The 25521-nt window shown below is 58.1% G+C and overlaps 1 protein-coding gene across 2 annotated transcripts in view; it reads left to right on the top strand.

Annotated features, from left to right (window-relative positions):
- FBLN1 (fibulin 1) overlaps positions 1-25521 on the top strand; it is an 86381-nt gene that overhangs the window by 5256 nt on the left and 55604 nt on the right. For both annotated transcript variants that reach the window (XM_053895837.1, XM_053895836.1), the window contains exons 2-6: positions 11291-11396; positions 17334-17469; positions 19497-19668; positions 23859-23918; positions 25056-25157. In XM_053895837.1, the coding sequence (XP_053751812.1) occupies positions 11291-11396; positions 17334-17469; positions 19497-19668; positions 23859-23918; positions 25056-25157 (576 nt within the window). The remainder of the gene's footprint in view (positions 1-11290; positions 11397-17333; positions 17470-19496; positions 19669-23858; positions 23919-25055; positions 25158-25521) is intronic.

Consider the following 25521-nt stretch of genomic DNA (forward strand, 5'->3'; position numbering starts at 1 on the left):
CTTAAGACAACAGAGATGTGTCCTCGCACCGTCCTGGTGGCCAGAAGTCAGGTATCGCGGGGTCTGTAGAACTTCAGTCCCCTCAGAGGCTCTGGGAAAGGGTCCATCCTTGCGTCTCCCAGCTCCTGGGGGCTCTTGGCGCTCCTGGGCTCGTGGCTGCCTCTGTCTTCACACTGCCTTTTCCTTCTGTGTTTCTCTTCCAAGGACACTTGTCTTGGGATTTAGAGCTCACCTGGGTGATCCAGGAGGATCTCATCTTGAGATCCTTAATTGCACCTGCAAAGACCCTGATTCCAAATAAGGTCGCATTCCAGGGTCAGGACGTGGATGTATCTTTTCAGGGGCCATTGCACCTGCTAACAGCAAACACAGGAATAGGTGCCCTGACGAGGATGTGTCGGTAGGAATCAGTGCCACAGTGACCATGACGTGTCGTGACGGTGACAGCAGCCCCGGGTGGCTCTCAAGTGGGCGGAGAGGGGAGGGGATACCTAGCTGAGGCGTGAGTGGCGAGGAGCCGTCTGTGGAAAGATCTGGGGAGAGCTTTTGGGTAAAAGGAACAGCTGGTCCCAGGCCCCAGGTGGGACGAGGTGTATTGGAGGGACCAGAAGGGAGTGTGTGCCTCTGGGGAAGAGGCAGAGGGCAGCTGAGGCGGGAGGGCTTTAAAAATCGGGGCGCAGACTGGGTTTTATCCAAAGTTCACTGGGAAGCCGCCGGAGGACGTTAAGCAGAGGAGTGAGGTTATTTGGCTTAGGTTTCTAGAAGTCACTCTGGACTGCTGCATGGCATCTGGGGAGAGGCGGCATGAGCCAGTGTGGACGCTTGTGCAGGGTCCAGGGCTAGAGGTACCCTGGGCAGAGTGGCAGTCGGGGGGCCGCTGGGAAGTGGATAGAGGTAGAGCTGGAGTGGACAGGACTTGCCATGCGATGGGAGGTAGAGGGTGAGGGCCAAGGGATGATTCAGGCGACCCCGTTATTGTGGCGCAAGCAGCTGGACGGATGGGGGGCTGGACGGGGTGGGGAAGAGTGCAAGTTCTGTGTGGGCACTCTAAGCGTCCCGTCTGACATCTGGGGGAGCCTGGGTTTGGGGGCGAGATCAGGCTACAGGCAGACATGTGGGGGTCTCAGCCCATAGGATGAGGCGACAGGAGACCACCCAGGGGGATGGCCGGGGTGGGGGCGCGAGGGGTCACGGGACTGAGCTCTGCCCGGCACGTTGAGGGGGAAGTGTACCTGCTTGGGGGCTTCCAGAAACCTGGGTGGCGGCTGGGATCTTGCCAGGACTGGTTTTGAGACGGGAGCATTTTTTTGCTAATGGGGTGAGCCAGTATTTTCTTTCTATTTATTTATTTATTTATAGAGAGAGAGAGGAGAGAGAGCGTGAGCAGGGGAGGGGCAGAGAGAGAGGGAGAGAGCGAATCCCAAGCAAGCTCCAAGCTCGGGGCTCGATCCCCACAAACCATGAGATCATGACCTGAGCTGAAATCAAGAGTCGGACGCTTAACCGACTGAGCCACCCAGACGCCCCGAGCCAGTATTTTTCTTGAACCTGTGTTTCCTTTTGGATCATGTCACCTGCTGGGGTAAAACATGCCAGGATTTTTGCTGCCTACGTACGCCTCCTATTTGGACATCGGACTTCTCTCTGCAACCACTCCTGTTTTTATCCCCCATTCTCCGTGAGTGCGGGTGAGGCCACCAAGGCTCAGAGAGGTCAAGCAGCGCGCCTGCGGGCACACAGCGGCCCCACCAGGATTGAAACCTGGGAGCACAGCCCTCAACTCACGTTCGTAAGCGGGACACGGAACCCCCTCATGTATCTTTCTGGCTGAGAAGTCTGGATTTTGCTAAGTCCGGCTTTGGGAGGAAGCCAATTTCCTTCAGCGTGTTATTGCGGGGGGCGGGCGGGGGGTCAGCTTTAGAGTCCGAGCCAGGCTCCAAGGCCACCTCGGTGTTTGCTCTTCGGCCTCGGGCCACTTGCTTAATCTCTCCCTGACCCCCTGCTTCCTAGAGTGGCTAGGATCGCATGAGATCATTCTTTCACCGGAATGTGTTGAGTGCTCTGAGGCCGCGTGGGGCAAGGTACAGGGACCCAGCCCTCATGACACTAAGTACACAGTGCAGTTAATTATTTGTGCTAAGTGCCAGGAAGCTCAGGGTGCAAAGAGGCCGTGGAACTGCTGTGTGTGTGTGTGTGTGTGTGTGTGTGTGTGTGTGTGTGTGTGTGTGTGGAGGGGGTCAGTGAGGGAAGACTTCTGGAGGAAAGGGCCTCCGGACTGGCGTGGGTGTGGATGAACTGGCTGTCGGAAGGGAGTGTGCCCGGCACCACCCGGCTTCCAGCTTCCAAAGGCCAGGTGCAGACGACACATGACAGGTGGCCTGAGTGTTCAGAGCAGAAGCGGGAGAGAGGGGTCCCCGCAGGGTGGGATGCTGCAGAGATGTCGGGAGGTGAGGCTAGCCCACGTGTCCGCTGGCCTTGGCGGGAGGAGGCTCCTGCCCGGAGGGAGAGATCTGGGAGATCTGGGAGATGCTTCGTGGCAGGTGCTGGTGGAGGGTTGGGGCGGGGGGGGGGGGGGAGGTTGAGGCACGGGTGGCTCTTGTGTGGAGCCGTGAAAGCAGACCCGGGCACGCCCTGCTTCCTCCTGGGAGGCCGGGTGCCCTTGAAGGGGGGATGGTTCTGTCCCTATCCCAGACCTGCAAGGGTCTGTACACCAGACCCCAGTGACAATTGCCTGGTGCCTCCCTGGGCCACCCCCTTGAGGACGGGGTCCTGTCTTTTCACCTCAGGAATCCCCTGCCCCAAGCCAGAAGCCTGCACGTGGAAGGGTCATGAGAGGGGCTTTTTAAACATGATTTTATTTTTAAGTCCTCTCTACCCCCAGCGTGGGGCTCGGGCTCCCAGCCCACGTCGAGCGTCGCACGGCCCGCCGACGGAGTGGGCCACAGAGGGGCTCTTTTGAATGTGTGCGGGGCTTAGGACAGCTCACAGGCCAGTCAGGCATCGGCCGGAGCCCCTGGTGGCTGGCTGACATTCTGGAAGCTTCCATCCAAGGAGCACCCCGGAACCCCTCTGACTGCCGGCCGGCATCTGCCGTGTTGGAGAGAACGTGTGTCTGTCTCTCTACCCCTCGACAAGAACGCGTACTCCTCTGCACCACGGGTTCAGAACCACCACGTTTCACAGTCCACACTGCAGCCTTCACAGAGGCGTAATTCGCCTGGAAGGGGTTTGGTTTTAGCGGCTGTCTCAGCGGACAGATGGCATCCGCTGCCCGTGAACCAGGCGGTCTCTGTCCACCTGCTCACCAGGGACTTCCGGCAGGGGCGTCTCTTTCCCGAGGGCAGGGGGCGGGGCGGCGGTCCTCTGGCGACGTGTCAGTCTGGGGGAGCGTGTGATTCCCGTCAAGAAGGATGCCCTCTCCCTAGCGGTGCGGTGCCTTCTGTGGCTGCCCGATTGGGAGGGTTCTTTCTGTGGACGGGCACCGACGTAAGCATTTTGCCCGAATGAGCACATTGTTCTTCCCAGCCCTACACAGTTACCGCCCCGTTTGATGGATGGAGATAAGGGGGCTCAGTGAGGTGGAGGGCAGATTTGGGGCCAGGCGGTTTGTTTATTTTTGAGAGCCACAGAGCCAGCAGGGCAGGGGGCAGAGGGAGAGGCAGAGGGAATCCCAGACACCGCCAGCGCAGAGCCCGACGTGGGGTCGAGCTCGCAAAACCGTGAGATCAGGGCCTGAGCCCAAACCGAGGGCGGGCACCTAATCGACCGAGCCTCCCCGGGCGCCCCCGGGGCTGGGCGGTTTTAACCCACAACGTCTCTCGCCTTCCCTTGGGATGCCCGAGTCCAAAGCCAAGAAGATTTTGCAAGAGAGGTTTTGCTTGCTTTATATTATGCTTGGTGGATCCACTTCACGAAGAGTACAGGAACCGGAGATTAACTGTGCTCTATCGAAGCTTCCTCTCCGAAGGGAGGGAAGCGATCTGAGCGAGAAGACTGCAGGCTGCCCGAGGCCCCGCTTCTCTCCTAAGAGCCCCTCCAGCCGGGCAGCGGGCACGGGCGGGCATCGCTAACTGGCACCGCTCCCAGAAGTTAGGGATGGAAGAGGCAGAAGTGTCCTCATTTGTCCCAGGTTGCTGAGGGCCGTTCGGGCGTGGTGGGGTCTCCACGTGGGATTTCTGTGACCTGATGCCCAGCTGTGCGTCCTGTGTCAGTGCGGAGCTGGGGATCCCCCCCCCACCTCCCCCACTGAGGATGCTGAATTCTTCCCTGTGTGGTTGGGGAAGCGATGACGGAAGGACGGCCTCCTTGTCACCTCCGGAAGCCTTCCCTTGGCTCTTGCCTGGGCCGGGGAGTGAGTGCCACCCTCTGCTTTCCTTCGTTACTTAACATTTCACTTGTTCTGTTGGAGGTCACCTGGTTTGCTGCGTACAACGTATTCACCACCAACCTGCATGAGAGGATGTTCTAAGACACGGTTTACCGAATTAATGCTTGCTACGGTCTTCACATTCATGCAGTAAAACAACACCTTTTGTTGGGGGCATCTGGGTGGCTGAGTCGGTTGAGCGTCCGACTTGGGCTCAGGTCACGATCTCGCGGTTCGTGGGTTCGAGCCCCGCGTCGGGCTGTGTGCTGACAGCTCGGAGCCTGGAGCCTGTCTTTGGATTCTGTGCCCGCCCCCTCTCTCTCTGCCCCTCGCCCGCTCCTACTCTGTCTCCCTGTCCCTCTAAAATAAATAAACATTAAAAAAAAAAACAAACCACAACATCAATTGAAAGAGGCAAGTGAGTTAATCAGCAGAACACCCAACTCCTCTTCTGTTGAAGGGTGATACAAAATGCCACACAAACACTCAATTAAAAATTTTTTTTAACGTTTATTTATTTTTAAGAGAAAGACAGTGTGCGCCTGAGTGGGGGAAGGGCAGAGAGAGAGACAGACAGACAGACACAGAGGGTCTGGAGCAGGCCCCACGCTGACAGCAGGGAGCCCGATGTGGGGCTCGAACTCAAGAGCCGTGAGATCAGGACCTGAGCCGAAGTTGGAGGCTTAACCTACTGAGCCCCCCCAGGCACCCCCCCCACTCAGTTTTTTTTAATGTGTTTTTTCCATTGTGATGAAATACACAACGTTAACCGTTTGAACCGTTTCTAAGTGCACAGTCGGGAGTTAAGAACCTTCACACTGTTGTGCCACCAGCTATCTCCAGAGCTCTTTCCTTTCCCCAAACTGAGGCCCTGTCCCCGAGAAGCACGAACTCCCCATCTACTTTCCGTCTGTGTGAATGCGGCTCCCCTCGGGACCTCTTAAGTGGAATCAGACAGCGTTTATTTATCCTTTTGCGACTGGCTTATTTCACTGAGGATGTCGTCTTCGACCACAGCATTTTATTTTATTTTATTTTTTAAAATCACTTTTATTTATTTTTATTTTTTTTTGGGGGGACAGAGAGAGACAGAGCATGAAGGGGGGAGGGGCAGAGAGAGAGGGAGACACAGAATCGGAAACAGGCTCCAGGCTCCGAGCCATCAGCCCAGAGCCTGACGCGGGGCTCGAACTCACGGACCGCGAGATCGTGACCTGGCTGAAGTCGGACGCTTAACCGACTGCGCCACCCAGGCGCCCCAACAGCATTTTAAATGAAGCGTTTAGTTCACTCTTAGATGGTCAGCTTTTTTTTTAAAGACAACAGTCGTGCGGGGTGTTCAAGTTCATTTTAACCCAAGGATGCATGCACGGCCATTGTTCTATAGGAACGAGGAAGGGCAAGGTTGGGGGGGGGGGCCCCGGGTGGTTCTGTGGTTAAGCGTCTGACTTTGGCTCAGGTCGTGATCTCACGGTTCGTGAGTTCGAGCTCCGCGTCGAGCTCTCCGCTGTCAGTGAGGAGCCTGCTTTGGATTCTCTGTCTCCCTCTCTCTCTGCCCCTCCCCACTCAAGCTCTCTCTCTCTCTCTCAAAAATAAATAAATAAACATTAAAAAAAAAAAGGCAATGAGGGAGAGTGAGTGATGGTCCAGACTGTCCTATTCCACGTGGTTTTAGTGGGACAGCACGTTGGGGTCTTTAGGACGGAAGCACCATAGGCAATGGTTTTCCGTACTCTCTGGGTTACTGCAAACATTTGTAGTGACTGTAATTCCCCTCGTGAACACCAGGGACAAAGCAGGGACACCAGCCCGGGCTCCCTGCCTGGTACTCTTTCCCTGGGCCGCCTCTCTTTCTGACCCAAAGTGATTTTTCACCACCAGAGTAACGCTTGTTCACTACAAAGGGGACACGTATGAAAACAGCAAAGACCGTGCGTCCCTTTCCAGTTGGGACGTTTCTTGGAAGACGTGTGTCCGGGGGTGGGAGTGGTATTGGCTTTTGTGCTTTGGAGAGCCTGGCCCTGCCCCACCGAAAGGAGATGCTTGGGAGGAGCCAGGAGGCTTTATTTGTTTCAGAACATAAGTTCACAACAGACCTTTTCTTGGACAGGATACACCTGTCTTTTAGAGACAGGCCTACTGCAGACGGTATCTTTGTTGACATCTTGAGCCGTGACGCCGGAACATTCTTCAGGGTGTCCCCCTCGCCCCACCTCCTTTCCCCGCAGCTCCGCTTTCCTCCAATGGGTTGGGGGTAACCGTCTCTAAGGCCAAGAGAGTAGCAGTTCTGAGTCTCAGACCGATGCCCCAGCAGGTCCCGGGCTCTTGCTTAAATTCTCAGCAGCCTGGCACTTTGCAGAAGTCGGCTCCAATCAAGCGTTGTCCTTTGGGATCATTCCCTCCCCCTGAAGAGGCATGTTTGCAGCAAACCCTATACTTCAAGGTCGTCTTGCCCATCAGGCCCCCGGTGAAGATGCCTGTGGCCATTGCGTCCTGCTCAACTTCCTGAGCCTCGCTCGCTGTTTGTGCCAGGCATGGGCGGGTGGTTCAGGGTCACTGAGAGGAGAAGAATGCGATCCTTGCCCCAGAGGAGTTTTTAATTCACCAGGGGCAGACGAGCCTAGCTCTGGAGGCTGTCAAAACCAAACCTGGTGCCTGACTTTGTCCCTCTGGCTGTGTGACCTCGAGCTGGTCACTTGACCTCTCTGAGCTGGAATTTTCTGATCTGCAAAACGGGGACCCTAATGAACTGGCCTCCCTGGGTCCTTGGGGGAATCAAGGAAGCGCCCGTGTTGTACCTGGCACATAGTAGGTGCCCAGTGAGTGTGCGGCACCAGTGGTAATGGCAGTGATGGGGGAGGGGGCACGGTCTTGAGTGACATCCCAACAGAACTGGGTGATGTCTGGAGGCGAGCAGGTGACAGGGCGAAACAGAGAAGGGCCAGAGCCTAGAGGGGTCAGAGCCCAGACCAACGAGCAATGAAATGAGAGGTTGGCAGGGAAACATCAGGGATTTTGAGTGACACTCATTCAAAGTGCGGAGCTGGCCACCCACTGGTGTTGGGAGAGTGAGGTGTGTTCCAGGTGGGGACGAGGACACCTTAGCATTTATGTCCACGTCACTGTTAGGTGACCTGACTCCATTTGGCTTCTTCCGTGTGTAATTATGTTTGGAATCCGGGTTCCATACCTGCAGCCGCTGATGTGACAACGTTCGGTGGCAGAGTACCCACAGCAAACAGTTTAAAGACAGTGGTGAATGGGGATGGTTGAGGAACAGAAGTAGGGAATTCCCTGGCTGCCTTCCGTGTGCCAGGCGCCCACAAGAACCCTGTGATTCAGTGGTCCGCGCCCCATTTCACAGATTGGGACACAGACCTGGGTCCAGATGGCTTCAAGAATTCGCCCAGGGATGGTGAGCTGCAGAGTGAGGCCCTGGGCTCAAATGCAGCTCTGCCTGATGCTGAACCCTTCCTTCCCTCTGCACTGCCCCACCCCAAAGGAGCATGATAAATACAGCGACGGGCATTCTCCCTCAGGTCCCTCCAACTTTAAGCTGCAGCTCTCAGCTCATCCCCAGCTCACTACCTCAGCCTTCACCAGAAGCCCATGAACTTTGGCCAGTTGGCTCAGCTCTAGCAGGCCACCCATCGGCCACAGGTGCTGGCTGCAAACATGTCCCTGGTCACTGTGCTCCAGCCACATGGTTGGTGGGGCTGGGTGTTTCTTGGGACGGCAATCCGCTGTGATTGCCCAAGAATGCCTTCCCCCTGATCCAGCTCCTCTCCTTTGGCTGTTCTGGCCTAAGTCAATGCTCAGGACTTGAGGAATAAACGTTTATGAACAAAGATGTTCAACCCAGAGCTGTTTGTTCCTGAGTGTAAAATACCGGAAGTGAAGAGAGGGGGAACAGGTTGGGAAAGTTGCCTTTTCTGCTCTACAGTGTGATGCCGTGTGGCCTGCATGATGGCATAGAAAGAGGGCTTGAGGGGTCAAGGGGGAGAGAGATGCTGAATGCAAAGAGGCTTACTTGGTGTCAGGCTGATTATTACGATGGGGGCCGTGATGCCCTGCCCTGGTCTGTTCCCTGTGCCTCTGCCTCATCACTGTCCGGCTGGCTGTGGACCCTGGTGGGCTCTCCACGGCTAATCTGATGGGGCCGTGCGTGAGGCTGATGGGGTGCCTCACGCCCAAGGGGGATGAGCTGGCCCCAGATGGCCGTGGGGCTCCCACCTGGCTGCCTGCTCATTCCCCCCCCCCCCCCCGCTCCCCAAACCCGGGACCCAGCCCCCAGACGGCTCTGCTTTGCACAAGTCCCAGCCTTGTGGCTGCTTCAAGCATTCCAGGGACATTCCAGATTTCTGAACTGAGCGGAGGACTTAACATTTTATTGTCCTGCTGAGAATAAGGTTCAAAGTGCTCAGGTTCCCCAGGGAGAATCATTTCCAAATGTTTCCACAGCCCCGGGCACAAAGTTCTCGCCCTGCTGAGCTGGCTGTGGGAGTCTAAGCTTTAACTGGGCTTGCCTTTCTCAGAGTCCGAGGGAGGCCTTGGGGCCACTGCTCATCCCTAGGGGCTTCCACACACCCACACAGGGCCATGGTTCCCCATTTCTCATGGGCCATGGCAAGCATACCCCCTTTGTTTCTTTAACACATAATCAAGCGGCGTCTGGGTGGCTCGGTCGGTTAAGTTTCTGACTTCGGTTCAGGTCATGATCTCACAGCTCATGGATTCGAGCCCCATGTCAGGCTCTGTGCTGACAGCTCAGGGCCTGGAGCCTGCTTTGGATTCTGTGTCTCTCTCTCTCTGCCCCTCCCCGACTCGTGCTCTGTCTCTCTCTCTCTCTCTGTCTCTCTCTCTCTCTCAAAAATAAATGTTAAAAAAAATAAAAACACATAATCAAGCGCTGTTTTCTGAGAGCTCACTGTGTGCTCAGAACTTTATAAACGCACTCGCTCAGCATCTCTGCAAAGGTTATTTCGAGCCCCGTTTTTACCGTTGGAGCTTTGGCTCAGAGAGGGGAAGCCACCTGCCTGGGGTCACAGAGCAAGAAAGCGCTGGAGTCGGGATTGGGGCTGTGACCCCAGAGCGCATGCTTTTTCCGCTCGGCTCTGCAGCTGCTGCTTGCCAGCTTTGTGCCGAGGAACGTGAGGAAAAGGGATGGCCCAGCTTGTAAGACCTCTGCGGCTGGGAGGGCAAGGCCGTCGGAAATGTTGGAACAGTGAGGTGTGCTCCCTGGACAGGGGGTGGGCTGTGAGCACGGGGGGCACCCAGGCCAGGCTGGGTGGATTGTCACTCTCACCCAAACCACCTTGGACTCCCCCCCCCCCCCCCACGGCCCCGTGGGGGTGGGGCCGGGACGGGGTACCTCCCTCATTGTGGAGAGCAGCCCAGGGGTCCCCGGAAGCCCCGGCGGAGGGGTAGCCCTGACTCGGTCCCAGGTGACACCCCTCGTCCTCCTGGCCACGGGAAAGGGCCGGCCGTGCACTAAGTCTCCCGGGATCTTTCTGGAAGGGCTACTCTTGGTGCTCGACGGCAGTTTCTCTGCCAGCCTGGAGGGCCTTCAAGGGCAGCGTGTGCCCCGCCCAGTCTGACTGCACAGGTGTTTGTGCTGGTTGACGGCCGGTTGTCAAAGCTGGTGTTTTAGGAACTCTCGGCCTCCTGCTAAGCCCAAGAGTGAGCCTCCCTTCTGGGGCCGCCCCGAGGGCCCGGCCTTGGAAGAATAATGAACTCCAACAGGACACCCGTGGCTGCTGGTGCCTCGAAACGCTGCCAGGCCCGGTGGGATTTACCCCGTTGGGTGCTGGAAAGCCATCAGTGAGAAAACGTGGGGTTTTGTAAAGCCAGTTTTGCAACGTCCTGCACAGCGTGATCCTGCACTCAGGCCGCAGAGGCTTTTGGTGCTAATGCTCCCGGCCACACGAGTCCTCTAGGCTGAGGGCATCTCGGTACCCAGCTGCTCCTGCCTTGGGGGGGCCCTCTCCTTCCCCCAGGGCACGAGGCTCACCCGTCTGGGGTGAGGCCGAGAGCCAGGCTGGGGACCGGAGGGCCGTTGTCCAGCTGTGAGGGCATGCGTGGGCCGGCTGCTGAACCTTCTGTCCTTGGGGAGCCCTCCTCCTGTCCTTCGGGTGAGCGGAGACGCCCGTCTCGTGCAGATCAAGGGCAGGAGTGGTCAGCCGCTGTATCACGAGGACTGCCACCCCGCCAACAAGTTGCTGCAGAAATTAACCGAGAGCGCCCAGATGTGGCTCCCAGAAGCTGGCCTAGAAATGTTGGCTCTTTTCTCCCCCCCCCCCCCCCGGGTGGGCTCGTGGCGTGGGGGGCCCCCATTTCCGTTCTGCCCTCCGGGTCTGTGTATGTCACAGTCCTCCCTGGAGTCTGCCCTCCGCTCAGCAGGGGAGGCTCCCTGGGTTGTCTCATCAGCGCTGCCGGGAGCCTCCAGGCCGCCCCCATTTCTGACCCTCTAAGAGTCCGGTTTCCGGTGCCTGGACACCCTCGCTGCCGGGCTGCACGGCGCGTGCTCACGTCCCTGCCTTGGTTGCCCTCCCGACCCGTCTGGGCAGGGTCCGCATCCGAGTTTCTGTTGTGTGGCCGGAGCAGGGATTCAGCCCAAGTGGGTGTGGATCCTGGGTGCTGAGCCGCAGCCCCATCAGAACTGGATGCGGAAGGTACCGGTTAAGGTACTGGTTAAGGCGTTAGGCTTTCCCAGGAAGGAGCCGGCGTGGATTCCAGCCCAGGACCCAGTGGGTTCAAAGTTCACGTTGTGGAGCGTCCGAGGATGTGTGCGGGGCCGTCCGGTCCGGCCTCACCTGCCGTGGATGCCTGGGGAAGTGGGGTAGGGGGCGCCTGTCCAAGGGGACCTCGCGTGGGTGAGTGGTGAGCCGGCCCCCTCACCAGGCGCCCTGCTCTCTTCCCGCACAGTGGCCGCAGACACCCTCATGGAGGCTTGCTGTGCAGACGGACATCAAATGGCCACACAGCACAGGGACTGCTCACTGCCTCATGCCTCGGAATCCAAGGAATGCAGGTACGTTTGCCAGTGACGGCCGTTTTACCAGAACGGTGTTCCTCTAGCAGGAAGCCGGGTGTGCCGGGACCCCTGGCAGGGTCTGGCGTGCAGGCCCAGATCCGCCCAGGCTGTGGGGGGCGTGGTGGATGACCCCCGCCTCCTTCCTCTGTGCTCCCACGTCCCCGCACGGGACGGGGCTCCCCCTCCCTGGGGCGGCCCCGGGCGTCTCTCCCCTTCGCTGGGCTGCAGAGCAAAGAGAGCTTCGCTGGGGTGGCTGTTCTCTCTGCCACCGCCGGGCACTGTGGCCAAGTCAGTTTCCTCCTAACAAAAAGGGGTCTGTTTGGGGGGGGAGGGGCGGTCGGATGAGATCACGTGACTGGCGAGTCACAGCGTGGCCTGCCTTCAGACCCCGACAGCGCGCGTGAGCCGGTCCAGAGCGGAGCGTTCCCGCAGACGGTTGTTCCCCTATGCAGTAGCCAAAACCTGGACGAACTGTGCTTTTTTTCCCTAAATTAACCCAAGCTCCCTCGAAGGTTTGGCAGGCGTTAAGCGTCAAGTAAACCACGAAGGTCTGGAATGTCGATCGTCACCGGAAAGGTAACAGTAAGAGTAGGGGCCAGCCTGGACAGAGCTGCTCCCTGCTGTGTGTGATGAACGTTTTCCTCACGTCACCCCGCTGTTAATCCCTGGGCTGTTAATACAGCCCAGGAACCTGAGCTCTGCCCCCTGCGCACAGCCGGTGGGTGACGGCGTTGGGATTCGAACCCAGATCGGCTCGCCCGGGGTGCAGATGTCAGGGAGGCGAGGCCCCGAGAGCGTTCCCTCCTTGTGACAGCCGTGCGTTTCCTCCGTGCGGCCCTCGGAGCCGTGGGGGGCTGGGTGGAGAGCGGCCAAGGAGGGTGCAGTGAAGTTTCCTTCCCTCGTTCTGGACTTCTGCATCTCAGCTGGCAGCGGGCATAACGCGATCGGCCAGCGTCGCCGGGCGACGTAAATCTCGATTTGGGAAAATGCTTGAAAGGTCCAGAGCGCTGCGGACCGAACAGAGGGAGAGAAAACAGGACGGTCGGTTGTTTGAATTGACGGGGAGGGGGGAGGCCACGCACTCAGGATTTGCGGGGCGTCTGATGGGCGAGAGCTGGGAGTTCGGCTCCCGAGTGTGGCTCGGAGGGGCCGAGGCAGAGCCGGGCGGTCAGCACCGAGCGCTGTGTTTGGGGACCGAGCCAGCGAGGAGCAGCCTGGCCCTGGGAAGCTGGGTGGACTGGGCTGGATTTCTGGCTGCGTAACCTGAGCCAGCGCAGAGCCTCGGTTTCCCCAAGTGCAAAAGGAGGGTTGTGACACCATGCTTTTGGGGCTGGGACGATGACAGGAGGAGGAGGGAAGACGCCAGCCCCACAAAGCCAGGCAGTGTGAGTGTTGCAGTCTGCCCGGGCCGCCGTGACGAACACCACACGCTGTGGGGCTCGAACAACCCACATTTATGGTCTCACAGCTCCGGAGGCCGGAAGGCCGGGATCACGGCGTGGGCAGGGCGGTCTCCTCCCGAGGCCTCTCTCGTGGGCCTGCAGACGGCCGTCCTCCTCTGCGTCCCCACATGGTCGTCCCTCTGTGTGTGTCGGTGTCCTGACCTCCCCTTCTTAGCAGGACCTAAGTCATAGTGGATCAGGGCCACCCGGATCACCTAACTTTACCTTTCTCACCTCCGTAAAGGCCCTGTCTCCAAATACAATATCACGTTTGAGATACTGGGGGTGAGGACGTCAGTGTGGAATTTGGGGGGACACAGTTCCACTCGTAACAGGGAGCCTCTATTATCGACGCTCACTGAAATCACAGACGTTAAAATAGGGCATCAGCCGAACCTCTCGGTGTCCAGACGGAGAGACTGAGGTCAGAGAAGCTCAGAAGCTGGCGGCCCCTACTTGTGAATTTGGATCTCAGTCACTGCTCCGTTTATGAGTGACTTCTAGCCACCAAAGTCTTTAATAGGTTCTGGAGTTACCTTCAATCCCCAGACTACGTGGAAAATACCTTCTTCGCTATGCAGCACGCGTTTGTTCTGTGACATCTTGGTCAAGGGTAAATTTCGAACGTGCACGTAGAGATAATCCTAAAATGCAGAGAATGTCGCCGGAATGGCCGAGCGGGAATTTCTTCTCTCTGTGGGGAATGTGGCTACACGTCCGGGCTCCCTTGACCCCCGACTGCCTGCTGGTGGCACTCACTTCGTATCACAGGGGCCTACGGAAATTCCGGCCGGGTGGCGAGCGTTCGCAGATTACGACGTCCTCCCCGGCCACCGCTTACCGGTCACGGGCGGTTTCACGGAAGCTCCAGGAGGCTAATTGGCTTGTCCCAGTGAACTCACAGGGCCGGGCTGTGTGTGTGTCCAGAGCCTCTTGGAGAGTACTTAGCTGTCGAGCTGACCGGCTCTAACCGCGTCACTGTCCGCCGTCCCTCCAAGCCTCTCCTGGACATTTTCCGCTTTGCTCGGTTACCTTTGGGGTTCAAACCCCACGTAGTCTGCGGAGATCAGAGGCCGAGCCTGGGCTGGTGGCTCAAAGAGAGATGTCGCTCATCTAAGAACACAGTTGGGTTTTTATTCAAGAAGCAGGCACTGAGGGGCGCCTGGGTGGCTCAGTCGATTAAAGCGTCCAGCTTCTGCTCAGGTCATGATCTCACGGTCCTGGGTTTGAGCCCCGCGTCGGGCTCTGTGCTGATAACTCTGTGCTTTGGATCCTCTGTCCCCCCCACTCCCCTCTGCCTCTCCCCTGCTCACTCTCTGTCTCTCTCTCAAAAATAAATTAACATGAAAAACATTTTTTTTTTTTTTTTTTTTTTTTTTTTAAATTTTTTTTTCCAACGTTTTTTATTCATTTTTGGGACAGAGAGAGACAGAGCATGAACGGGGGAGGGGCAGAGAGAGAGGGAGACACAGAATCGGAAACAGGCTCCAGGCTCCGAGCCATCAGCCCAGAGCCTGACGCGGGGCTCGAACTCACGGACCGCGAGATCGTGACCTGGCTGAAGTCGGACGCTTAACCGACTGCGCCACCCAGGCGCCCCATGAAAAACATTTTTTTTAAAAAAAGAAGCAGGCATTGAGTGCCACTGTAAGGGATACTCAGGAGAACGCGACCCCTCCCCAGCCCTCCATGCTTTCTGTTCCAGGGGGCGAGGACAGCAGACGACAGATAATTGTGAGCCCAAAGTCAGGTGTTCGGTGCCGGGACGGGCGTGGGCTCTGAGTGCCGGGCCTGACCAGCAGCCCATCGAGGCCTGATAGCAGGGATTTTCTCACAAACTCAATATTACCACTGACGGCGAAGGCAGGGGAGGGGGAGAGAGCAGGTCATAAATCAAATCTGGTTTAAGAGGCTCTTCTTGTTAGTAATAGTTAAAGGATGCAGGAACCAAAGATCACCGGCCGCTTGGTCACTTAGGCCTCGTATCATTTTTCTTCTTCGGGAGTGGCATTCGACCTTTCCGGTTTTAAGTAAATTTCTCAGTTTTCATTCATCCAGTGCCTCCTCATTGCCCCTCACTGCTGCTCTGAGCTCAGGATGAGGTGGGATGTTGTAATGGGATGTTTGAGCCGGGGCTTGACGGAGGGAAGTGAGCGAGCCGGGCGGGATGTCAGGTTGCTGGTCCAAGTCTAGGGCAGGGAGAGTGCAGGGCGGGGATCGGGGGGATCTGGACGCGGGTCTCCAGACGCCCAGCTCCGGGCCCCACCAGGGCAGAGCTTTGCAACCGTGGCCGCGGGAGCCTTTTCGGTGCGGAAGGCTGTTCTAGTCCTCCAGGCCACCCCTCCCCGCGTCCCTGAAGCCTCGGCATGGTCCTGGCACACAGTAGGGATGCAGCCAGATTTCTTTTACTTGCAGTGAAATACACATAGCATAACTTTTACCGTCTTTTTTTTTTTTTAATTTTTTTTTTTAACGTTTATTTTTGAGACAGAGAGAGACAGAGCATGAACGGGGGAGGGTCAGAGAGAGGGAGACACAGAATCCGAAACAGGCTCCAGGCTCCGAGCTGTCAGCATAGAGCCCGACGCGGGGCTCGAACTCACGAACCCTAAGATCGTGACCTGAGCCGAAGTCGGCCGCCTAACCGACTGAGCCACCCAGGCGCCCCCCGTCTTTTTTTTTTAAGTTTATTTTATTTATTTTGAGGGAGAGATAGAGAGCACGAGTAAGGGAGGGGCAGAGAGAGAGGGAGAGAGAGAATCCCAAGCAGGCTCCACGCCGACAGCACAGAGCCCGAAACAGGGCTCGAACTCACGAGCTGCGAGATCTTGACCTGACCTGGAATCAAGAGTTGGATGCTTAACAGAGTGTGCCGCCTGGGTGCCCCCTTTGACCATCTTAACGAATTTTAGGCGCATGGCTCCACGCCTCCAGCCTGGCTCCACTCGCCATCCCCGAATGTTCTCGTCTTTCCAGATCGAAACTCCGTCCCCGCGCCTGGTGTATTTTCTGTCTGATTTTTGACGACTCCAGGTTCTTCATAGAAGTGGGAACAAACAGTATTTGTCCTCTTGTGCCTGGCTCATTTCCCCGAGGATCCTGTCCCCGAGGCCCGTCCGTGTCGTAGCAGGGGACAGGATCTCCTTCCCCGTTGGGGCGGAATCCCGTGTCGCTGTGCGGATGGGCCACGTTTCGTTCACCCGTCCCTCGGTGGACGCTCGGGCTGCTTCCTTCTTTGGACTGTTGTGAACGATGCTGTCGTGGACGTGACTGTGCAAACATCTCTCTGAGTGCCTGCTTTCAATTTTGGGAGGGGTGTATCCTGCTGGATCACGGGATAGTCCTGTTTTTAATTTTTCGAGGAACTACCCTCCTGCTTTGTACAGCAGCTTTGACACCCCCACCCACAGTCCCCGAGGCCTCCAGTCCTCGTCCTGAGGCTCTCAGGCTGTTTTCTGTCCAGCCAGTATCTTTGAGTGAATGGATGGACAGGTGCCTGTCTGGTTGCTGTTCCTGACAATTTAGTGAAATGCCCAGTATTTGTAAACTCACCCAAAGCACGAGTGAAACGTGTAGTATCACCAGCCTAGACAAACCCATCCTGGAGCCCCAGCTGGTTCTGGAAGCACATGGGAAGCCAGGTGCGGAGCCCCAGCCCCGCAGGTGGAGGTGGGGGGAAGGGCGGGCGGGGGGCTGCCGCTCATGGGCAGAGGAGGCCCGGCCGGCCGGCTGCAGGAGGAGGCCGGGCTGGGCCCATTCTCTCTGGACACGCACGGGGTGGGTGGCTCCTCCTGTCCTGGCTGGCGTTGGCTGAAGCCGGGGTTACTTCGCGTCTGGTGGGAGCCGTACCTGTGACTCACACACACCTCCTGCTCACTTACCCGCCTCCGGGCCAGGCCCCACTGCCCTGAGCCCATTGTGGCAGGTGAGGGTCCTTCTGCCCACCCAAGCCTTTTATGTGTGGCGTCTTCTGTCTTCTTCCTGGGGCCCCCCGCGGGGCCGGGAGACGGGGACGCCGCAGCGTGGTGTCGCTGTTGCCATCGTCCTCCCTCTGTGGCCTGAGGCCAGCTACTGCACCTGTCTGGAGCTGTCTCCTCTGAGCCTGGAAAACGGGGATGAGTGCTGGGGTCTGGTGAAGGATCAGGGTGCCCGTGTTTGGGTGTTGTCACTAGGTGAGAGCTTTTTGCAGGGCGAGGCTCGGAGCCGGGAGATGAACCGGGACTCCAGCGGCACATGGGGGTCTCCTGCCTCCGCCCCCAGACCCCACCCTGCATCCAGCCTCTCTCATTCTGTGCTTACTGAGCACCGTCTGTCTGCTGGCGTGTGTGCGTGTGTGTGTGTGTGTGTGTGTGCGCGGGTGGGTGGGGCTGGGTTGGGAAACGGGAGGCACCGGAAGGTGACAGAGCTCCCGCCCCCAAGGGGCTGCTGCTCCCAGGCCCTGTGGACCCCCCGGCGGGCCCCTCCCCCACCGAGCCCTGGCCTCTGCCCGCAGGATGGTCCGGGAACAGTGCTGTCACAGCCAGCTGGAGGAGCTCCACTGTGCCACAGGCATCAACCTGGCCAACGAGCGGGACAGCTGCGCCGTGCAGCACAGCGACAACGCCAGCCTCGAGGCTACGTTCGTGAAGGTGAGGACCCGTCCCCCGCCGGCCAGCAGCCGCTGTCCCCCAGCCGGAGGCCTGGGTGCTCTCCTGCCTGCGGCATCTGCCCGGGCCTCCCGCCCTGGCGCGCAGGGCAGGGCGGGAGGAGGGAGGAGCCCAGGAGGGGGGAGGGGCCTCTCAGGGCCCTCCCCCATCCCCCGCCCCCTTCAGGTTAGTCATGAACCCTGGACAACACTGAGGAGACCGGGACGGAGGGACCCAGGCTTGCCCTGAGGACCTCCCATCCCAGGGCCTCTGGCGGGAGTGCAGAGATCAGAGCAGAGGCTGCCTGGCCTCAGGGCCTTCAGAGCCCTCTCTGCAGCTCACGGCAGGCCCCCCACCCTGCCCAGGACACCCCCTCAAGCTTTCCTGCCCACCAGGGAAGTAGAGCCTAGAGCTCAGAACGGGACCCCGGGGTCTCTGAAAACAAGTGACATCCCTAACTGCCCTAGAAGAGGAAAGCGAGGTTCAGAGTGGCCCACACCCCAAAGTGGCCTGGCGGGAGAGGAGTCTGTGGAGGTGGAATGGGGCGTGGGCTCCACTGGGCTCTAGGGGGGGCTGAGTTCTGAGCAGGTGACTTCACCCAGGTCGGGCCCAGTCCCTGAGGGCCTCTGTCCCTGTGAAAGATCTGCCTCTTCGCACGGGGGTGGGGCAGTTCCTGAGAGCTTTCTGGTCGGGCCTGAAAACTGTAAATGAACTAGGCTGTCCCTCCCCCACCGCGCACTGAGAGAGAAAAACAACCACAGGGAGCTTTGGACCCGGTCAGCGGGGTCCCGGGTCCTGGTGGGGGGGGCAGCTCCAGGAGGAAAGGGTTCCCATTCCCAGTCAGGAAGGCCAGGAAGTAACTCCGAGGAGCGTGAATCGGAACGAAATCTGGATTCTGGGGGGGAGGGTGGGGGCTCCTTTCTGAGGGTTCTGTCTTCACACAGATTGGGGCGTGGAGTAGTTGGGAGTCCCAGAGCCCCTCCGCCCACCCTCAGCCTTCGTGGGCCTTCATGGCGGAAGCTTCTGGCGCGAGGGAGCCGGGAGGGGTGAGGGTGGGGCGGTCTGGTCGAGGGGTCCCGGGAGCCAGGAGCTCGGGCGTCCAGTGACCGCCTCCCCAGGCAGGGCAGGGGCTCTGCAGACACCGTCTGCCCAGCAGACAGCTCTGCCCTTGTCCCCAGACTAGAGAGAAGGGGGGTGTGTGTGTGGAAAAGCCACGGAACATCCTAACGGGAGTGGGAACAGGCCCCTTTGGCAGACGAGTGATTTGTGTTTCCGGGGAGGATTCGTCATGCCCTGGAAGGTGGAGGGGGTAGCCGAAGCCTCCCTCTTTCTGGCGGGGAGGGGGGTTGTAGAACGCCCCATCAACCTCCGCAGAAACTCGAGCCAAGCCCCACCTCCTGGCTCCTGCTGTGGACCTGTTGGAAAGTTCTGTGCCTTTCCGAGGATAATAAGGACTGGAACGGGGCTTTTCGTACATCAAGGGCCGAACGAACCCCCTGGATTCAGGTGTGACTTTCAGGAACACCGGGGTCCGGGTGACAGGCAGTGACTCTGTCCCTCACTTGACGACTTGTCTTCAGGTGCCCGTGCTTCTCGAACGCACAGTGTGCTTCCTGCCGGGCTCTGGAGGGAAGAGACGCGTGCAGATGCATTTTCCTGGGCATCACAGAGAAACCTTCGACCGCACACGAGGAGTGGAGCCTCAGGGCGCCCTTGTGTGACCCTTAGCAGATCCCTGTCCTAGCTAATTCCCCCCGGAGATGTAGGAGCCGGGCAGGAAGGGGGACATCTGGTGTTGGGGGGCACGTGCTGGGTGCAACCCCTTTAAGGCTGCTTTCAGAGCCAGGACCTGTGAGGTTGGGTTGGCAATGTGCTCCGGGCTTGGCTCGCTGAGCTCTACACAGTGCCAGCGTTTAGAGGAGACAGCTACGTCAGCCGGCGTCCTCGCCGCCTGGGGACACGGGGATCGGCGAGGCCGGGGGCCCTGCTCTGTTGTGTGGCTTCTCCACCTGGAGTCTCTGTGTTTGCAGAGGTGCTGCCATTGCTGCCTGCTGGGGAGGGCGGCCCAGGCCCAGGGCCAGAGCTGCGAGTACACCCTCATGGTCGGCTACCAGTGTGGGCTGGTCTTCCGGGCATGCTGTGTCAAGGGCCAGGAGACCGCAGACTTTGCCCCCGGGGACCTTGGGGACCTCCAAGAAGCAGGTAATTTCCTCCGTCTTTTCCCTTTCGGGCGGCGCACCAGTCAGGGTCATCTGAAGAAATAAAGCCGACAGAATATGCGTGCATGCGTATGCAGAGAGAGAAATGTATTTTGAGGAATTGGCTCACTCGGGTCTGAAATCCGCAGGGTGGGCCAGCAGGCCAGAGACCCAAGGGAGAGTTTATATTGCAGCTTCAGTCCAAATGCCGTCTGCTAGCAGAATGCCTTCTCGCTTGGAGGAGGTCAGTCTTCACCTGATTAGACGAGGCCCACCCACATTACAGAGGGCGATCTGTTTTACTCAAAGTCCATTGATGTAAATGTTAATCTCCTCTAAATAATACCGTCACAGCAAATACAGACCGGTGTTGGACCAAATCTCTGGGTACCGTGGCCCAACCGAGTTAACACAGAAAATTAACAATCACAGGCAGAGTATAAGCACACACGTTTGCTGTCACCTGAACTCAGCACAGACTGACTGTCAGAGCACTGTTGGCGTTTGTCACCTCCTCTGAGAGGCCACTGCCCTGGAGTTGGGACCGAAGGCTTGGGATCTGGGATCTGACAAGTCTGGGTTCACGTCCCTGTCCTAACGTGTATTTTAGGTAAACTGATTTATCCAGACCTCAGTTCGCTCATCGGTGCAATGGGGACAATTGCGTTGTCTGGGAGGACGAGGTGTCTGGTGTGGCACCTGGCTCCACAGACGTTTATCGCCACGGTTCTTCCCTGCGTTTCTAACAGCCCAGGCAGCATGGCGGGTAGCTTGCTCTCAGTTCACAGATGAGGGCCTGATGCTCGAGGCCACAAGGCCGACACACAGGGGAGGGAGAACGCCGGCCTCCCGCGCCCCGGCCAGTGCCCTTTCTCTCTCCATCTGGTGCCAGTGATGTGCAGACAAGAGGCGGGCGGGGGTACCACTCACGGCTGCCTGCCTGGGCTCTTTCAGCTAATAGATACTTTTTCAGCAAAGAGGCGAGTGACCCCCCCCCCCTCCCCAAAGCAGCTTCCAGGGAGCTCCCGGCTGTTCATTCACCACCCTCCGTTTGTCCCAGGCCGGATGAATCCAAGCCTTGGAGCATGGCTCAGTTACACGGTTCAGGAAACTTCTTGTTTGTCTAATAATCTCTTCCACTGATGCAGGGCTTCCTGGGCCATAATGGAAATAAGCCTGGAAACTTTCAGGAGTCCGCTGGGCCCCAGGCTTGCTGTCTGACTTTGGGCTCCTTTCCTCCTGACTCGGATGCCCTACCCCCTCCCCACTGTGGCGGGTGAGGGGCGGGAAGGCCTTCGGTGAGAGGAGCTCGCACACCTGTACCTGTGATCCCTTAGTCAGGCTGCCCGTCCCGTGGCCGTGTGACCTTGGTGGCTTCATGCTTCTGCGTCAGATGGCCCAGTCTCTCTTTGTGATTGCTCGTGGATGCCCTGGGGCTGATTTCAGATTCTCGTAAAGGAGGGTTGGAACCCCATTCTGGCTCCCTCCGTGACTCTTGGAACCAGAGATGACATTTTCACTTTAAACAAACCCAAGCTATTCGTGCTGGCCGAGCATTTCTCCCGTGTCTCTGGGAAGGATTTTTGTCGATTTACGTCTTGTTTCCATCACGATCTCTGGGCTCTTCTGCTGTTCCAGATGTTTTCTCTCCTGTCTTTTATCTGCTTCCGTCCTTGCCCCAGCCTTTCCCCAGAGTCTCTGTGAGGACTCCCTGCCCTTCCTCCTCGCGGACACAGACGTACCTTCCTCCCGTCCACTAACGCTGATCGCGGGCCTACTGTGTCCTGTCACGGGGTCACACAGAGGGCCCACAGACCACTGTTGGCCTCTAACAAAAATAAGTACAGAAGTTGAGAGGAAGCTTTTAGAAACTTTAAAGCATTCAATAGCGTCACTTATGTCCATTTAATTTCTAAACGGGGGCTTCCATGTCTGTATTCTTGAGTTCTTTCTGGCAATTCGTTTATATTACATGTTATCAAAGGATTGGCTCAAAACAAAGGAAAGAGCCCTGTCCCTTTACCACGGAGGGTTTGGGTGGAACACTACTAGGACATATATTGATTATCTCCGTTCTACAGACTGGGAGATTGAGGCTGGCGACGCCCAGGTTCTGGATTCGTTTGGGGGCAGAAATGGTGGTCCGTCAGGGCCAGGCTTGTTCCCACAGAACACCAAGCAGACCTTGACGGTGAAGAAATAGCTCTTCACGGGTCCTCCCAGCAGACGTCCTGGCCTGTGCCCTGGCCTGGACTGAATGCCCCCCGTGAGCAGAGAGTCCCCAGATTGCAAAGGTTCCCAGCCCCCTAACCTAGAAGAGATGATTCACACTCGAAAGGTCTTTTTCGCAGTTCCTCGCCGAGCAAAAAGTTTGCTTAGGGACCCTTACCGTATTTTAACAGCGCCGAGAAAAGACCGCCTTTGTGCAGTTAGTGTAGGTAAGTTATGCCGTATTGGATTTCATAGCGGAATTACTAAACCGTTTGGTCGTAATGATGTTTATTTTTCTGCCGTGCGTGGATTACGCGCTCACTGGGGGCGGTTTAGAAGATACAGAAAGCAGAAGGAAGAGGAAATTGACATAGAGAGAAATACGGTTTCCATTAGGTCCATTTCCTTTCCTGGTTTTTTCTGCGGTCTCTTTTGGTGTTTCTTGATGTGGGAAACAAAGGCAGATAGACCTCAATTTCCTTCTAGGCTGCAGCCCCTTGGCAGATACTGGGCAGCAGAGTAACACGTTTCTGCGGGATTCCCTGCTGTCTCAGCCCTGATGCTTTGCTGGAGGGAAAAACCATCCTGGCTTGACAACAGCTAGGCCTCCGGTGCCCTGGGAGTCTTTAGCAGTGAAAATGTCCCTGGAAACTTCCCCCGGAATTTACCTCCCCCGACCCCATAGTATATAACCAGCCTCTCCTCATGGTCCCTGGACGGCTCTTTCTGCCCACGGGTCCTGTCCCCGGGCTTTAATAAAATCGCCTTTTTGCACCAACGACGTCTTCAAGAATTCCTTCTTGGTCGTCGGCTCCAGACCCACACCGCACTATCACCCCAAAAACATCATCTCTCACACGGGCGGGATCGTGCCATGGATGCGCTTTGATTTTTGCCCGCCCCCCCCCTCACCCCACCCCTCCCAGCGCTGTAACATAATGCTGTCGACTTGTGATTGAGTTGGGTTCCCTGTCACCCGGTCTTGAGGAAGGGTCCTCGACTTCGGAGGCCTTGGTTTTCGAGGATTTTTAGGGATCCTCCCCGCCCTTGGCTGTACGCAAGCTGAAAGGACTAACCCGTTTCTTCTCTTACCCCAGAACTACCGGTGGAAAACCACCCCATTCGATTAAATTAGGGTACCCCGCCGTCTCCCGTGGCCGTGTTGAATTTTCTGTTGAGTGCAGGGGCCTTGTCTAAGCCGAGTGCTCAACCCCCAGCACAGATGCTCAGACCCGTCTGCGGAATGAACCCAGTGAGTGGCTATGGATGACCGGCGGTAAACTGAGTTTTGCAGGCAAGCTGTAGAAGGACATTCGTTTCCTGGGGCTGCCCTAACAAAGCACCACAGACGGGCCGGTGGGGAGCTTCAGCAACAGAAACGTAGCGTCTCACAGTCTGGAGTCTAGATGCCCCAGAGCAGGGTGTTGGCGGAGGGCTCCTTCCTTCTGAGGCTTCGGGGCAGAATCTGCTCCAGGGCGGGCCTCTCTCCCGGCCACCCCGGTGCTCCTTGGCCAGTGCACGGATGGCTGTCTCCTGCCTGTGTCTTCACATCCTTTTTCCTCGGTGCGTGTCTGTCTCTGTGTCCAGGTTCCTCTTTTTATAAGGACACAGACCACCCTAATCCACCTTAACTCGATCCTCTGCAAAGACTCTCCTCTAAAGTAAGGTCACGTTCACAGGTACTGGAGGTTAGAGCTATAGTATCTTCTGGGCGAGGTGAGGGGGGCGGGGAGACACAATTCTCGCCCTAACAAGAAGCCTTTCCCAGATGCACGGTTTGGGGGCCGTGACTGCATTTGCTGAAATAGGGCAAGTACTTGGGATGGCCTCAGCTCCCACAGCACTCGGTTGAAACGCTGAACTGATGAAACGGGCGCGATTGCCCGATGCTTATAGGGAGGTAGAGAATTCAGAGTTGCTGCTGAGATAAGACGGGACGCTGTGTTTGGATAAATGTCCAATTTGCCTCTCTTTCTCCCACAGCCAAGATTTCGGAGATTGAGGAGGAGCAGGAGGACCCGTACCTGAACGACCGCTGCAGAGGTGAGGCCCTGCTCCCTCCAGCGGGCCGTGAACCCAGCCTGCGGGGGAGTCCGCGCTCATGTCCTTGGGAGTCTGATGTCCTGGGAAGAGCGCTTGGGCTGAGTCAGCTGAAGTCGCTCTGTCGTCCCTGCACTCCTGGGCCCCCTTCCTCCTTCCCTGCGGGCTGGGGCCTGATGGGCCAGGGGGAGACAGGGTGAGCTCACAGGAAGGGGCCGTGTGGGCCCTTAAAAGCTCCCAGCACAGCGCCCCCCAACCCCCCACCACCAACACAGGCTCTGTAAAGGGTGAACACCACCGGAGGGAGGGCCGAGTGTTACTTGCCTTGTGTCCCCGAGCCCCAGCTGTGCCACTGGTGGCATCATTCGCAAATTTAAAGTGACTAGGGCCTGGCAGGTTTGTTTTTCACATGATAAAACTAGATTTGTCTTTCGTGGACCGTTCCGCATGTCTAGACGGGCAAGTCTGCTCCAGAGGTTCATTAGGAAGCTTGCCCTGTGGTCGGGGCGTTAATTGGGAGCCAGTGAAATCACAGAATGATGTGGCCCGGGTACAGTGACAGGCCGCACAGAGGTGGGGTGGGAGGCGGGGGTGGGGTGGGGAGGGCACAGAGCCCAGAAAGCTCTCTGGGGGGTGTGGGAGGCCTTCCTGGGGGAGGGAAAGGCTGGTTTGCAGTGGGTGAGGGGGGCTGGCCAAGGAAGTAACACTGGGCACGCGGTGTTGGAGACATGCAGACTCGCGCAGCTCACGGGGAGGGGTGGGCCCGGGGCTAGAAGGAGAGGCTGGAGAAGCGGGCAGGGGGCTCGCAGGGCCTGGGGAGTGGCCAGAACTGTGACAGAACGTTTAGCCAGCTGGTAGAGGTCTGTCCCCGTGAGATTGGCTCTCTGAGCACCCGTCAGCTGCCCTGCAGGAAGTATGGTTGGAGGGGAGGTCCCGGGGTCGTGCAGGGGCCAGATCTCGGGGGTCTCCCTCGGGAAGGGAGGGGTGCCACGCTGGAGAGGGTGGGCTCCAACCTGGGGAGCCTGTGTCCCGTGTGTCGTCCACCCTGAGGGCGTTTGCCTGGCCCACAGGGAGCCGGAAACGCCAGAGGCTTGTGGTGGGTGTTTGGCTCCCGGTTGCCCTGATTTGCTCTGATTCCAGGTGGCGGCCCCTGCAAACAGCAGTGCCGAGACACGGGGGAGGGGGTCGTCTGCTCCTGCTTCGTGGGCTACCAGCTGCTGCCCGACAGCGTCTCCTGTGAAGGTAACCGTCACCGAGCTCCGGCCACAGCAGGGCGGCGGGGGGCCTCTGCCCCCGTCTCTGCTTGACGCTCTGCACACGTCGGGGCCCCGTTCGTAGGCAGGTGGAGTCCACGGCGCCCGGCCACGGCTCTCCTCCCGGGGCATATACACACCGTGCTGGGAAACGGGGCTGGGTTTGGCGTCTGACCGGGCTCTGAATCCAGGATCCGAGTGGCCCTGGGCACATCCCTCAGCCTCTCTCTCCCCTCCCATTTGGGGTGGGGGAGATAGAGGACAGTGACAGCCTCTTAGAGGGGTCCTAAGGGTCATGTGACTCCAGTGCAGGGCCTGACACTGCTTAGTGCGTTCTCAAAACGGGCGGTAGG

Source organism: Panthera pardus, unplaced genomic scaffold (assembly GCF_024362965.1).
Source record: "Panthera pardus isolate Hobbes unplaced genomic scaffold, ASM2436296v1 HiC_scaffold_6, whole genome shotgun sequence".
Classification (NCBI taxonomy): Eukaryota; Metazoa; Chordata; class Mammalia; order Carnivora; family Felidae; genus Panthera; species Panthera pardus.